This window comes from Podarcis bocagei (assembly GCF_964188305.1).
Source record: "Podarcis bocagei genome assembly, chromosome: 12".
In the NCBI taxonomy this organism is placed as follows: Eukaryota; Metazoa; Chordata; class Lepidosauria; order Squamata; family Lacertidae; genus Podarcis; species Podarcis bocagei.
This window is the reverse complement of record NC_138137.1, coordinates 54,566,080-54,581,513: the sequence shown is the minus strand read 5'-3', so window position 1 is coordinate 54,581,513 and position 15,434 is coordinate 54,566,080. Positions and strand designations below refer to the sequence as shown.

General features: G+C 47.4%; 1 protein-coding gene across 9 annotated transcripts in view; it reads right to left on the bottom strand.

Moving 5' to 3' along the window:
• The window catches only part of ADCYAP1R1 (ADCYAP receptor type I), a 391,549-nt gene that overhangs the window by 295,962 nt on the left and 80,153 nt on the right, over positions 1 to 15,434 (bottom strand). For all 9 annotated transcript variants that reach the window (XR_014000755.1, XM_081163732.1, XM_081163737.1 and 6 more), the window contains exon 4: positions 6,450 to 6,557. Coding sequence is in view for 8 of the 9 variants with exons in the window: in XM_081163732.1 (XP_081019858.1) it covers positions 6,450 to 6,557 (108 nt within the window). In the remaining variant the exon portion in view is untranslated. The remainder of the gene's footprint in view (positions 1 to 6,449; positions 6,558 to 15,434) is intronic.

The window sequence follows — 15,434 nt, the reverse complement described above, 5'->3', positions numbered from 1 at the left end:
CAACAGTGTGACGCGGCAGCTAAAAAAGCCAATGCAATTCTGGGCTGCATCAATAGCAGTATAGCATCTAGATCAAGGGAAGTAATAGTGCCACTGTATTCTGCTCTGGTCAGACCTCACCTGGAGTACTGTGTCCAGTTCTGGGCACCACAGGTCAAGAAGGACACTGACAAACTGGAACACATCCAGAGGAGGGCAACCAAAATGGTCAAAGGCCTGGAAACGATGCCTTATGAGGAACGGCTAAGGGAGCTGGGCATGTTTAGCCTGGAGAAGAGGAGGTTAAGGGGTGATATGATAGCCATGTTCAAATATATAAAGGGATGTCATATAGAGGAGGGAGAAAGGTTGTTTTCTGCTGCTCCAGAGAAGCGGACACGGAGCAATGGATCCAAAATACAAGAAAGAAGATTCCACCTAAACATTAGGAAGAACTTCCTGACAGTAAGAGCTGTTCGACAGTGGAATTTGCTGCCAAGGAGTGTGGTGGAGTCTCCTCCTTTGGAGGTCTTTAAGCAGAGGCTTGACAACCATATGTCAGGAGTGCTCTGATGGTGTTTCCTGCTTGGCAGGGGGTTGGACTCGATGGCCCTTGTGGTCTCTTCCAACTCTATGATTCTATGATTCTATTCTAATCTTTTTTAAAATACATGATTATCATATGACTTAGCCATGATTCCTGAATTGCAGGGGGTTGGACTAGATGACACCTGAGTCCCTTCCAAGGCTACAGTTCCATGATTCTGTGAGTCAAGGGTGCACAAGGTGCCCAACATAATGACAATGTAACAATAATTTACGTATATGCTGCCCATATGACTGGGTGGCCCCAGCCACTCTGGGCAGCTTTCAACAAATGAAAACATCAAACACAGGAAGGAGGAGGAGAAGAAGAAGAGTTTGGATTTGATATCTCACTTTATCACTACCCGAAGGAGTCTCAAAGCGGCTAACAATCTCCTTTCCTTTCTTCTCCCACAACAAACACTCTGTGAGGTGAGTGGGGCTGAGAGACTTCAAAGAAGTGTGACTAGCCCAAGGTCACCCAGCAGTTGTGTGTGGAGGAGCAGGGAAGCGAACCCGGTTCACCAGATTATGAGTCTACCGTTCTTAACCACTACACCACACTGGCTACATCCATGGCAAGCATCCCTATCACCTCCACCAAGAGTTTTCAGCCCTAGCTGTCCCCCTTAACTTGAAACTGGGGAGAGAGCCAGGGGAACATCCTGGGGTGAAGGAAAGGAATGGCCTGCGGTGGACTTTGGGCTCTCAAATTTCAGCGGTGCCCTGCGTGATGCTAAAATTCAGTGCCACCCGCCTCTCGTGCTCCATTACAAAGCATTGTTGCAGTGCCCCCTGCAGTACGGTGCCCATTGGTACCACCCTGGTTCAGCGATCCTAAAACCGCCTCTGCAAAGGCGCCACATGTAAATGTTTGAAACCACTCAACTGTGAGGCATTGGGGAGCAATTTGGGGTGGAGAAGTGGAGAGCAAGGAAAGAGTTAAGCCTTCCCTCTCCCAAGATGCCTCATGCTCTGAAAGACCCCCTCCTGAAGCAGTTTTAATGAGGATGAGGATGCCAGGGTACTGTCACACTTGCTCAAGACAGAGAGAGTGAGAGCCAGGGACTGCCATCTCCTGTTAAAAGGAACCGGTGACAGTGCGTTATTTAGGTGACAAGTCCTGTGTCATGAGCTACAGATGTGCCTTCATCCCTTTTTGACAAGAAGAACTTGTTTTCACAAATCTTTCTTAACTCTCAAGGGGTGGGAGGGAGAGAAGAACGACTTCCCTGAAAATAGATAGGCCTGAAGGTCACACACAGCAATATTTCATTGGGTTTGGAACGTCTGAACCTCAAATGGAATGTTCTAGGAAGATGGCCAATATGGGTGGTTGCTGCTGCTGCTGCTGTTGTTTTCAACAGAGCTGGCCGACTTGTGGGCCCCAAGACATTCCTGGACTACAATGAGCAGCAGAAAATCACACAGAGTGAGTTTCTCTTTATTACCAAACAGAATCCACAAAGGAGCGTCAGCCCTAATGAGCACAGCAACTCATCTTTGTCAGGTCTTGCTCCCATGAAGCAGTTGCAGAGACTAAAGGTCCCCACCTCCCCAGATTTACCTGTGTCTCCTCCTCTTCAGGGTTTCCCCCCAAGCAATCTGAGACTATGCTTATGTGAAGTTGACTTCTCCTCCACCCTCTTCATGCCTCTCCTGGTTCTGGGAGACCAGGGAGGAGGGGAGCTTGTCGCAGCAGGAGGGGGAGACATCCATGCGTCCTCATCAGTCTGACTCATCTCTGCCTCTTGGCCTTGCCTCCCACTATCCTGTTTCTGTTTCTGATTTTGGACTTCTCTCTGCCACAGACTCTCCCTGCTCACTAAGCCCCATTACCTCATCAGTGTGATGGCCTGGGATTCGGACTCAGAGGCTGAACCTGAAGAATCCCAGCCTGCACAAAAGTCCCTGCCTCCAGAACCAGCTGAGCCGGGGCTGGGGAATGAGCCTGAAGGGTCCTCACCTGTGCTGGATCCTCAGGTGCAGGCACCAACTGAGTCTGCTCTGGCTCCTGAGGTGATGGAGGACCCATTGCCTGCAGGTGCTCCACTCTCAGCCCCGTCAGGGGAAGCTGAGGTTGCCTCTGGGTCCGGTAACCCTCCAGCCTCTCCTGAGCTGCAGAGGCTCAGGGCAGAGAGGCGGAGGGAACTAAGTTCCCGCAGGAGGAGTGCTCGCCTCCAGGTCAGGAAAGGCGAGTCACCTGTGGACCGGGGCTGCCCTATGCCTTGGGGCAGATAAAAGCCAGTCAGCCCCAGTCCCAGGTTGCGGAAGCAACATTGTTGGTAGTCTGTTCCTGCCTGCACCCTGTCCTGCTCTTCTGCCAGAGTTCCTGACCTTGCCCGACTCCCTGCCTTGGACCCCACCCCACCTTTGACAGACAGCCTCCATACCAGACCCTCGACCTCGGACTGGACTCAGACCTCGCCACACGGTTGACTCTCAGGACCAGCACAATAAAAAAATTCCTTCCAGTAGCACCTTAAAGACCAACTAAGTTAGTTCTTGGTATGAGCTTTCGTGTGCATGCACACTTCTTCAGATACACTGAAACAGAAGTTGCCAGACCCTTCTATATAGTGAGAAGGTGGGGAGGGGTATTACTCAGAAGGGTGGTGGGAATGGGAGATTGGCAGATAGCTGAGATGAGCCTGTTGACGACTCTTAATGACTGCAATAGGTCTTACAGGAAAAGGCAAGGGGTGAGAAGGTGAAAAATGGCTTAGTCATGTGTAATGAGATAAGAATCCAGTGTCTTTGTTCAGACCAGGTCTCTCCATGGTTTTAAGTTTGGTAATGAGTTGCAATTCAGCAGCTTAGTTGGTCTTTAAGGTGCTACTGGAAGGAATTTTTTTATTTTGACTATGGCAGACCAACACAGCTACCTATCTGTAACTAGGACCAGCACAGTCAGCTTCCAGTTCCTCCTATTCCCTGTCTTCTCCCTCTGATCACTCACTGTTGTCCCACCACCAGTCCCTGGACTCTGAGCCTTCTCCCCATGGGGGTTCCCCAGCTAATTCTTCCCACCATTCCTCTGCGTCCAACCAGTCCATAACACACAACTCCCATCATCCCTCACCATGTGCCATGCTCTAGCTGGGACTTATGGGAGTTGTAGTTCAGCCAAAGTTGGATGGCCACAGGTTAGCCACCCCTGCTTTTAAAAATAGACAAAGGCACCAAATAATGTGGTGCCTTAGTTCTGGACCCAATTCCTCTTCTGCGTCAAATTCCTCTTGTTCCTTGGACTAGTTTCTATATATTTTGCTTATTTTTCGTTCCAAGGCTTTGATTGATGTTACCGGAGCCGCCGGCCTCATGGGTAACAAGCCTGCTCATCGCTTTCAAAAGATCCCAGCCGTTGCCATGGAGACTCCAGGCCTGCTGTTGGTTATCAGAGAGGAACTGATAAGAAAAAAATGTAACACATGTTGGCGATTGTATCTGCGGATCAGTCCCACCTCACCAGCTGTCGGTCGGGATAGAAAATATTACTTTCTTTCATGATTTGCCCTCATCAAGGAAAAGAAAAAAAAAAAGAGGCAATTGATTCTGGCCTTGTCCTTCGAAAACCGAATTTCGGCCTGGTGTGAACGAACAGCTAAAGGGCAGGGACTGTCGTAATATTGATTTCTGCAAGCCACTCTGAGACCCATTTTTGGCTGAAGAGTGAGGTATAATTGCTGTACAGTGGTACCTCGCAAGACGAATGCCTCGCAAGACAAAAAACTCGCTAGACGAAAGGTTTTTCCGTTTTCGATTTGCCTCGCAAGACGAAATTTCCCTATGGGCTTGCTTCGCAAGACGAAAACGTCTTGCGGCTTTGTTTCCTTTGTCTAAAAACAAAGACATGTTTTGTTTATAAAGTTAATTTATTTTCCCTTCAATTTTTTAACTGCTCTTTACAGTATGTGTGACATTAAAGAGCAGTTAATAAACTGTTGTTGTACCAAATTTGGCTTTGTTTCGACTTTTTTTGACCATAGGAACGCATTAATTGATTTTCAATGCATTCCTATGGGATTTCGTGCTTCGCAAGACGAAAAATTCGCTAGACGACAAAAATTGCGGAACGAATTAATTTCGTCTTGCGGGGCACCACTGTACATATGCACATCCGTAAAGCAGCTGATGGGGTGATTTCTTCTTCTTCTTCTTTGGCGATCCCTCGTACCGAGTAAGATTGTCTTCCATAAACACGGTTTTAACAATGAGTCTGTAAGTGACCGTGGAGGCCAATTCTGGAACCACACGTCCTTCAAGAGTGGGGACATAGGTTTATGGGCAGGAGTTGATCATGGTGTGGATTTGCCAAGCATGCCTCCCTCTTAGCACGTTTCTCCCTTGCATCCTGAGTTCAAGTGTCTTCAAAGCCCATGACACCTTTGGTGAAGGCTGTTCTCCAACTAGAGCACTCTCAGGCCAGTGTTTCCCAGTTGTCGGTGTTTATACTACATTTTTAAAGATTTGCCTTGAGACAGTCTTTAAACCTCTTTTGTTGACCACCAGCATTACGCTTTCCATTTTTACGTTAGGAATAGAGTAGTTGCTTTGGAAGACGATCATCAGGCATCTGCACAACATGACCAGTCCAACGAAGTTGATGTTGAAGAATCATTGCTGGTGATATTTGCTTCTTCCAGTACACTGATATTAGTTTGCCTGTCTTCCCAAGTGATGTGTACCATTTTTTGGAGACACCATTGATGGAATTTTTTGAGGAGTTGGAGATGGTGTTTATAAGTGGTCCACATTTCACAAGCATACACTCAGGTTAGTAGTACCATAGCTTTGAAATCCCACCACCACCAGCAGCAAAAGTATCACAGAATTGTAGAGTTGGAAGGGACTTCAAGGATCATCTAATCCTGATCAGGAACAAAGGAACCTGCTTTATACTGAGTCAGACCATTGCTCCATCTAGCTTAGTGTTGTCTACACAGACTGGAAGTGATTCTCCAGGGTTTCAGGAAGAGTCTTCCCCAGTTCTACCTGGAGATCCCGGCAACTGAATTCAAGACCTTCTGTGGGCAAATCGAAAGCTCTACCCCTGAGCTATGGCCCTTTCCCAGGACACGTTCTGTGAATACTGGCCTTGGATTAATCCTAGGTCTTAGTGTAGTGTTTCTCAAACTTGGGTCCCCAGCTGTTGCTGGACTACAACTCCCATCATCCCTAGCTAGCAGGACCAGTGGTCAGGGATAATGGGAGTTGTAGTCCAACAACAACTGTTTGAGAACCATTGTCTTAGTGTTTCAGGTATTGTCATGATGCTGTCAGCAGCTCCCAGCTGGTTGATCAGGAAAGTATAAAGACAATGAAAAGTTTCTTACAGTCCTTTTTTATTTCTATTTTCACAGAGAGAAGCTATAGAACTCAGCCTCTTGGATAATGGTGTTGTCCCAAGTGAAACTCCACCCCCGTCTCTCCCACTTCCTCATTCATCACTTCTACGGGTGCTGCTATGTCCCCTCTGTCTTTGAGCTCTTTGCTCTCCTACTTTCAAGGCTTGCCAGCTCCTGGGAGATGGAGGGTCTGGGATGCTTTCTAATGACAACGTGTCAGCCAAGTGTTGTTCCGGCTCTCCCAAGATTTCCCAGCTTTCCCCCCTCTTCTGCCTCTGATCTGTGACCTCCCTCAAACCTCTGTTGTAAATCTATACTGTCTTCCACTTCCTCCTCCCTGGAAGAGTCAGGATGGGGAGGTGGTCTCCACCATTCCTCCTCTGCCCAGCCCCTGACAGTTGTGTTGTTGCAGCATGTTTATGCCTGTGCACAGTTGCGTCTTGCTTGGTTTGAGCACTCCAGGCCACCATACAAGGAGCAAAGCTCTCGTTTGGCAAAAGTACGGCACAAGCACAACGAAGATTCAGGCAACGTTACCGTCATCGAAGTTCACCATTGTGAAGAGTGCTGGGCATTTGACGAAGACGACCTCGCCCACAAAGGCAGGCTTCCAACAGGTAATGTTATCCCACATCCCTGGGCATCCTGCGAAAGGGGAAAGAAAGGTCAAGTGATTAAAAGCGTTGCAGGCTGAGTCAAGTCACCCCATTTGCTCTCCATATATGCCAGAGGTGAAGAACCATTCTCAGCCCAAGGACAACCTTCCAGGGCCACATACAAATAATAATAATAATAATAATAATAATAATAATAATAATAATAATAATAATAATAATTTATTATTTATTATTTATACCCCGCCCATCTGGCTGGGCTTCCCCAGCCACTCTGGGCGGCTTCCAAAAGAAAATTAAAATACTATAATACATCAAACATTAAAAGCTTCCCAAAACAGGGCTGCCTTCAGATGTCTTCTAAAAGCCTGGTAGTTGTTGTTCTCTTTGAGATCTGGTGGGAGGGCGTTCCACAGGGCGGGCACCACTACCGAGAAGCCCCTCTGCCTGGTTCCCTGTAACTTGGCTTCTCGCAGTGAGGGAACTGCCAGAAGGCCCTCGGTGCTGGACCTCAGTGTCCGGGTAGAACGATGGGGGTGGAAGAGGCAATAGTGGTCAGAGCAATGAATGTAGACCCCACCTTTGCACAGCAAGCTAGTTTCTATACACATTCACAAACTCCTCTCTGTCCTTCACCCAGGGAAGCAAGAGGAATTATCATAGTTCAAGGACACATTCCAGGCGGGCTACAACACTCAAGGAAGATGCAAACCAGGGGCAGCAGGATGTGTGGCTGGGAATGGTGTGCTGCCTAGGGAGAGTCCCAAGGGCCACATAGAGAGGGCTTGAAGGGCCGAATTCAGCCACTGGAACTGAGGTTCTTCCCCACCCCTGTTTTTTACTGTTATTTCATTGCCCTTTCTCTACTGGCAAAACCCCAAGGGTGCAAAGAACGATGGGCGGTTTGTTTGCTGAATTTGGAAATCACAATACAATAAAGAGCAACAACAACAAACCAAACAGTTGCAGGTCTCTCATGCTCTGTGATTACAGTATATTATTTCCATGCGTCTGGAGAGAAGTATCAAGCGCAGAAATCAGGGAAGTAAAACAGCTATCTGGTATAGCCTCTCCAAAGTTCAGGGTAGGTCATGGGAGGACACAAACCCTCGGGAGAAGCATTTAGGAATGTCAGGAATGGACACTGTACCATGTCAAATTGATTAGATGTCGTTTAGACCCTCGCTTTCTGGGTATCGTGCATTAATCTTTCAATGAAAGTCAGCCATCCAATGCGCCCATACCAATTTGCAGTCGAAAAAACCAGGGGGTGTTTTCCAGGCTCCAGCTATTATTGATATGGCTGCAACCAAGAGGTAGTAAAGAAGATATTTATGGAGGAGCCAGTGAAAACAGAAATAAGAGTTACACAGGCTGTGTTGGGACCATCTGGTTAGTTATCTCAGATTTACAATCGAATCCCAAATGCCACAACCACTCCATGTGGAGGTGGGAAGTCTGTTCTGAGCATCCCCTCCAGCATTCAGATGATAGGGATGGATTAACATGATTTAATTTTACCAGAGTGAGCAACCAGCAAGTGAATTAGATGCAGGCAGGCAGCATTGTGGGCAGTAATACTGAGAAACCCGGGTTTCCTAGCAGCAAGACACTTGACTGTCAGGACACAGTCAAGTAGCTGTCAGTACACGTAGAAGAAAGTCCTTCACACAGCACATAATTAAAGCATGGAACTATGGAAGAAGTGAGGGCCACCAACCAACAGGTAGGCGACTTTAAAAGAGGATTAGAGAAATTCATGGAGGAAAGGGCTATCGAAGGCAACCAGCCTTTATGGCTATGCTCTGCCTCCACAGACAGCAATGCTTCTGAATACCAGTTGATGTAAACCACAAGAGGCCATAAGTTGATGTTCTTAGCTGCAGCCAATCCTGGATCACTGAGATCCAGTACGTTTCCAAGCACAATTCAAAGTGCTGGTGTTGACCTTTCAAGCCCTAAACGGCCTCGGTCCTGTATACCTGAAGGAGCATCTCCACCTCCAATGTTCTGCCCGGACACTGAGGTCCAGCTCCGAGGGCCTTCTGGCAGTTCCTCCTCTGCGAGAAGCCAAGCTACAGGGAACCAGGCAGAGGGCCTTCTCGGTAGTGGCAATTGCCCTGTGGAACGCCCTCCCACCAGATGTCAAAGAGGAAAACAACTTCCAGATTTTTAGAAGACATCTGAAGGCATCCCTGTTTAGGGAAGCTTTTAATGTTTAATAGCTTTATTATTATTATTATTATTATTATTATTATTATTATTATTATTATCTTTATTATTATTATCTGTGTCAATAAGCTGAAAATTTCCACTAGGGATTGTGAATGTCCATCTGGCGTAACGGAATGGCCCTGATCTGACATGGATCTGGGCCCTGAACAGAATCATGGGCCTTGCACAGTTTTTACTTAGGTGTTTGAAACCCAATTAAAAATGCAGTTGATGGAGGAGAGAGGAGGAGAAGCTTGCCGTCTGCAAAGGGTACTCTCGATCGTAAGCTCATGTATTGCCATGGGTTCTGTGAATAAGCTTCTCTATAAAAGGTAAAGGGACCCCTGACTGTTAGGTCCAGTCGCGGACAACTCTGGGGTTGTGGCGCTCATCTCGCTTTACTGGCCAAGGGAGCTGGCGTACAGCTTCCAGGTCATGTGGCCAGCATGACTAAGCCGCTTCTGGCAAACCAGGGCAGTGCATGGAAACGCCATTTACCTTCCCGCTGGAGCGGTACCTATTTATCTGCTTGCACTTTGATGTCCTTTCGAACTGCTAGGCTGGCAGGAGCAGGGACCGAGCAACGGGAGCTCACCCCGTTGCGGGGATTCGAACCACCGACCTTCTGATTGGCAAGTCCTAGACTCTGTGGTTTAACCCACAGCGCCACCCTTGTCCTTAAGCTTCTCTATACAGGCGTCTAATTTCATGCAGGGAAAAAACTGGTATGAAAGGAGATTATTCTTATCATTACAGATGTTACACAAATGACAAATGCACAGATGTTGAAGAACGCATAATGAAAAAGGTGCATAATTGCAAACAAACAGGGTAAAAACAGGTTTTGAGATTGTTCTGGTCTGGGAGTTCTTTGAAGCGAGTAAGGCATTTAAAAAAACACATTGCCATAATATCTATTCCCTGGGCGCCTCTTCTTCAATGCATGAGTTTTCCATCAGGGCTATAACATAAAAGACAAGCTTTTGGTGCTACTATTAGAGGGGGGTGGGAATCCCCAGCCTTATTCCTTTATGGCGCTTCTGATCTGCTCTGCCTTATGCATACCAATCCTCCAAAATCCTGGTTTAATTAGGATAATTTTAAAAGTTGCTGCTGGAATGGGAGAGAAAATTGCAATTTGACACGTTCGGTTTGCCACGTGTGTCTCCAGAGTGGTGCATGCTCTGGTTATCTCTCACTTGGACTACTGCAATGCGCTCTATGTGGGACTACCTTTGAAGGTGACGTGGAAACTACAATTAATCCAGAATGCGGCAGCTAGACAGGTGACTGGGAGCGGCCGCTGAGACCTTATAACACTGGTCTTGAAAGACTTACACGGGCTCCCAATATGTTTCCAAGCACAATTCAAAGCTTTGGTGCTGACCTTTAAAGCCCTAAACAGCCTCGGTCCAGTATACCTAAAGGAGCGTCTCCACCTCCATCGTTCAGCCCGGACGCTGAGGTCCAGCGCCGAGGGCCTTATGGCAGTTCCCTCGCTGCGAGAAGTGAGGTTACAGGGAACCAGGCAGTGGGCCTTCTCGGTAGTGGGGCCCGCCCTGTGGAACGCCCTCCCACCAGATGTCAAAGAGAAAAATAACTACCCAACTTTTAGAAGACATCTGAAGGCAGTCCTGTTTAGGGAAGCTTTTAATGTTTAATAGGTTATTGTATTTTAGTGTTTTGTTGGAAGCCGCCCAGAGTGGCTGGGGGGACCCAGCCAGATGGGCAGGGTATAAATAATAAATTATTATAATATTATTATTGCATTCTCCCTGCCACCTTCATCAATAATGGGTCCTTGTGTATTGGTGAAACATGTCTGAATAGCAGGAGATTTTCCTGGAGATGCCGGGGATTGAACATGGGACCTTCTGCCTGGAAAGCAGATGCCCTGCCACTGAGCTGTGGCCACTTTCTTTATGACCTAAATCTCCTTCTTGGCCCACTGGTAATGGACATGGAATGGCTTCTCAATACATCCCCACTGACACCCCTGGGACTGACTTCCAGATCGTGCGCACAGAATCAAGTTGTGAGCATGCGTCCCTGTGAGTCAATGGTGCATTGAACACACGGGGAAAGCGAAGAGGTAGCCAGCGCATTGCGTTTGCACCACATTTCTCTGCCAGCTTTAGGAAGAGCGCTTCCTTCTCCCAGGCTCTTATTCATAAAGCTAACCCTTCACAACAGAAGTGTGAAAAGAGGCTCCTCTTTCAAGTCCTCTCAATAGCGTCTCAAAAGGTAACGCCGACGCCAAGTCATTTACATAGCAAAATATTTCACACATGGGAAAATGGGTTTTTGAAAGGATGGGATCTCTTATCTGCAACTGGGAAAGAAGAAACCTTTTATTCCGTCCAAGTTGCTTGCATTATTCCCGGCTGTTGGATAGTTTATTCTGAGCTCATGCATGGAGATGCAGTTTGCTTGTTATTGCTCTCGCTTTTAAGAACAACAAAATAGGTAAAGGGTTTAAAACAACAACAACAACACACAACCATGCAGAAGTTTTAATGGCTTCCAGTGCATTGGAGCTAGTTGATCAGGGTAGAGAGTTAAAAGGGAAATCGCAGAAGTGGGGGAAAAACTGGGGTGAGGTTCACTGGATACCAGTCTGATTTCCTTGGCAAATGTAAGAAGAGCCTGTCAGATCAGACCATGATGAAGTAAGGGTAGCGAAAATCACCTAAGAAGCTCAAATCATATACAATATGACAGACACCCTTCTTTGGAAATTAAACCAATGTCCAGACTTCAGCATTCAAAAACTTTACTTGCAGAAACTTATAATTGTAGATGAATTAAAACATAATATTTACAGTCACATACTTATCCAAACATGGGCTTACAGCCTGTTCTTTTAACTTCCAAACAACTGTATTTTCCTCTTTCCAGAGCTCAGCACTCAGCCTTCTGTATCTCATTGAGGCCATGCTTTGCAGCTTCTATGAGAGATTTCCACATTTAGAAACCTTCTGATCAGCAAGTCCTAGGCTCTGTGGTTTAACCCACAGTGCCACCCGCGTCCCATGGAGTATTTAGCCACTTGCCAAATGTGGCCACTTGCCTTGGTTTCTCCAAGGCCTGACATGAAAAATCCTGGTTGAGTCATGGCTGAGGGAAAAAGTCAGAGGTGACCAAGCTTCATGCCAACAGGTATGGAAGCTTTCCATGTGTGGTTCTGACACGGCCTGAGTCTCTCACGCAGGAAGGGGGCAGACAGAGAGCTGAGAAGATGCGCGGTGAGAAGGTAACATTGAGAAAGGAAAGGTGTTGCTTTCAGGCAACACCACAAACAGAGCCAGAAACACTGTTTGAAAACAAATGACACAGGATATATTGAGACGGCTTTAACTGCAAAGCTTGGCTAATTAAATCGGGGGCTTGGGAAGGGCGGTGCGGAGAGGCAGGCAGGGCTCTTTTTGGCTCACACAAACTGTTCTCATCTCATCAAGAGTCTGCTATTGGAACAACATTTACTATTCTCTTTGTGAGTCAGAGCGACTGCTCAGCTGAGTTTCCCAGAGCTGCGGCTTGTGTGCTGCCATTATACAACACAGGCTTTCCAGAGGTGTTCATCTGTGTATGAATGAATAAATAAAACACATCCATGTTCTGGACTGGGGAAAGATATGTCATGCAAATCATTTTTCAAAGGCTGTCATCTTTCATACCCAGCCGGAGGGTGGGGGGAAATGCAATTTAGGATTCCACTGGCTCAGCGCTGCCACTTATCAAGACCCTTCTGAAATTCCAAGATCAAAATAAGATACCGTCTAATGAATTCCTTTGCAAATACAGTCATATTCTTTCTTGCTTTTTTTAAAAAAAGTTGGGTAAATCATTGTATGTTTATTTATTGGATTTATAGTCCACCTTGCCAACAAAGGTCCGTATAGTTAAAGCTATGGTTTTCCCAGTGGTGATGTATGGAAGTGAGAGCTGGACCATAAAGAAGGCTGATCGCCGAAGAATGGATGCTTTTGAATTCTGGTGCTGGAGGAGACTCTTGAGAGTCCCATGGACTGCAGGAAGGTCAAACCTCTCCATCCTTAAGGAAATCAGCCCTGAGTGCTCACTTGAAGGACAGATCCTGAAGCTGAGGCTCCAAGACTTTGGCCACCTCATGAGAAGAGAAGACTCCCTGGAAAAGACCCTGATGTTGGGAAAAATGGAGGGCACAAGGAGAAGGGGACGACAGAGGATGAGATGGTTGGGCAGTGTTCTTGAAACTGCCAACATGAGTTTGACCAATCTGCGGGAGGCAGTGGAAGACAGGGGTGCCTGGGGTGCTCTGGTCCATGGGGTCACAAAGAGTTGGACACGACTAAACAACAACAGCTCCTCCTGCTCCCATTTTTCAAAGGCTGTCATATCCAGTCGGACAGTGGGAGGAAATGCAATTCCACTGGCTCAGCGCTGCCACTGATCAAGACCCATCTGAAATTCCAAGATCAAAATAAGATACCGCCTAATGAATTCCTCTCCAAATACAGGCAAATTCTTTCTTGCTTTTTTAAAAAAGTTGGGTAAATCATTGTATATTTATTTATTGCACTTACAGTCCACCTTTTCTCCAAGCGCTCAAGGTGGTGTACTTGGACCCCCTCATTTAATCACCATGACAACCCTGTGAGGTAGGCCATGCTGACCTGACCTACCCAAGGTCACCTGATGATCTTCATAGCTGCGTGGGGATTTGAACCCAGGTCCAAGTCTGACACTCTAACCACTACACCACACTGCCTTGTATATGTTGGGGGGCTGCCCTTAGTACAGCAGTAGAGCACATACTTTGTAGGAAGAATGTCCCAAGCATACACCCAGGCATTTCCAATGAAAAGAGTCTCAGGTAGCAGGGCAGGGAATGACCCCTGCCAAGCATAGCCAAGGCATAAAGGTAAAGGTAAAGGGACCCCTGACCATTAGGTCCAGTCGTGGCTGACTCTGGGGTTGCGGCGCTCATCTCTCTTTATTGGCCGAGGGAGCCGGCGTACAGCTTCCAAGTCATGTGACCAGCATGACTAAGCCGCTTCTGGCGAACCAGAGCAGTGCATGGAAACGCCGTTTACCTTCCCGCCGGAGCGGTACCTATTTATCTACTTGCACTTTTGGCATGCTTTCAAACTGCTAGGTTGGCAGGAGCAGGGACCAAGCAACGGGAGCTCACCCCATCGCGGGGATTCAAACCGCTGAACTTCTGATCAGCAAGTCCTAGGCTCTGTGGTTTAACCCACAGCGCCACCCGCGTCCCTACTCGTATGCATGGTAGGCACCATAAGAACCACCCCAAATTTCCTTCCCGTATGGGAGGAAAGGTTTCTCCTAATCTGGCTGCTGCTGCGATGCATTCATCCATCACCGAAAAGCACTGTGCTTTGTATTTTTTACCAGTATGCAGATTTAATTGACTGTGGAATCGATTCCAGCTCATACAATTAATTGGTTTAAGTGGTTGAGTTTTAAGCTCTTCAGAAGCCAAAGAGGGTAAGCGGCCGGATGGTGGTGGTTGGTGAGAATAATGGCATCTCCCCTGTGTGCTACGCATTTATATTTTTGGCAACAACCAAAAAAGGAGCCTGAGGAGAAGGATAGCACCAGAGCAGTTTGCAACTGGGCACAGTCTCCATTGGCCAGAAGGGCATTTCAGAAGCACATTCACTGAGCCAGTGTGGCATAGTGGTTAGAGTGTCAGACTAGGACCTGAGAGACCAGGGTTCAAATCCCGACTTGGCTATGAAGCTGACTGGGTGACCTTGGACCAGTCACTGCCTTTTGGCCTTACCTATCTCACAGGATTGTGGGAATGAAATGAGGAGGGGGAGAACCTTGTGAACCACCTCAAGCTCTTGAAAGGTGGGATATAAATGCAATAAGTAAATGAGCAGAGAGCAGTTCCCATGGCAATGTGATTACTGACTCCACCCCCTGACCTCCACATGTTGACTAGGAGCTGTGGATTGAGACCCTGCATGTGCAGATGTGCACAGAAAACTCCTCAGCGTAGACAGGAACCCAAATTACACAGGGTTCCAGATTGCGTGGTGAAGATGTTGTCCACAGAGAAGCTCTCCATCTTGGCCACATGGAGGGCAAAGATGGTGGGGCTGGTGGGCACAAAACCCTGTCTGTTTAATGAACAACTGGAGGTTACTTCTGAAAGTGGTCAGAGACTGTACCTCTGGGTCCTTGTCTGCTTCTGCAACTTCTTGAGATCCATAGGGGAAGCTGGTACCACCACATCACAATTCAAAGTCAAGCAGGGAGCATTCAGGACCCTGGACAGCTCTAGTGCCTCCTGATGAAGCAGCTAGGAGAGACATTCTCTCTGTCCCACCTGATGTCTACATGGGGCTACCTTTGAAGGTGACCCAGAAACTACAACTAATCCAGAATGTGGCAGCTAGACTGGTGAGTGGGGGCAGCCGCCGAGACCACATAACACTGGTCTTGAAAGACCTACATTGGCTCCCAGTACGTTTCTGAGCACAATTCAAAGTGTTGGTGTTGACCTTTAAAGCCCTAAACAGTCTCAGTCCAGTATACCTGAAGGAGTGTCTCCACCCTCATCATTCTACCCGGACACTGAGGTCCAGCGCCAAGGGCCTTCTGGCGGTTACCTCATTGCGAGAAGCAAAGCTACAGGGAACCAGGCAGAGGGCCTTCTCGGTAGTGGCACCCACCCTGTGGA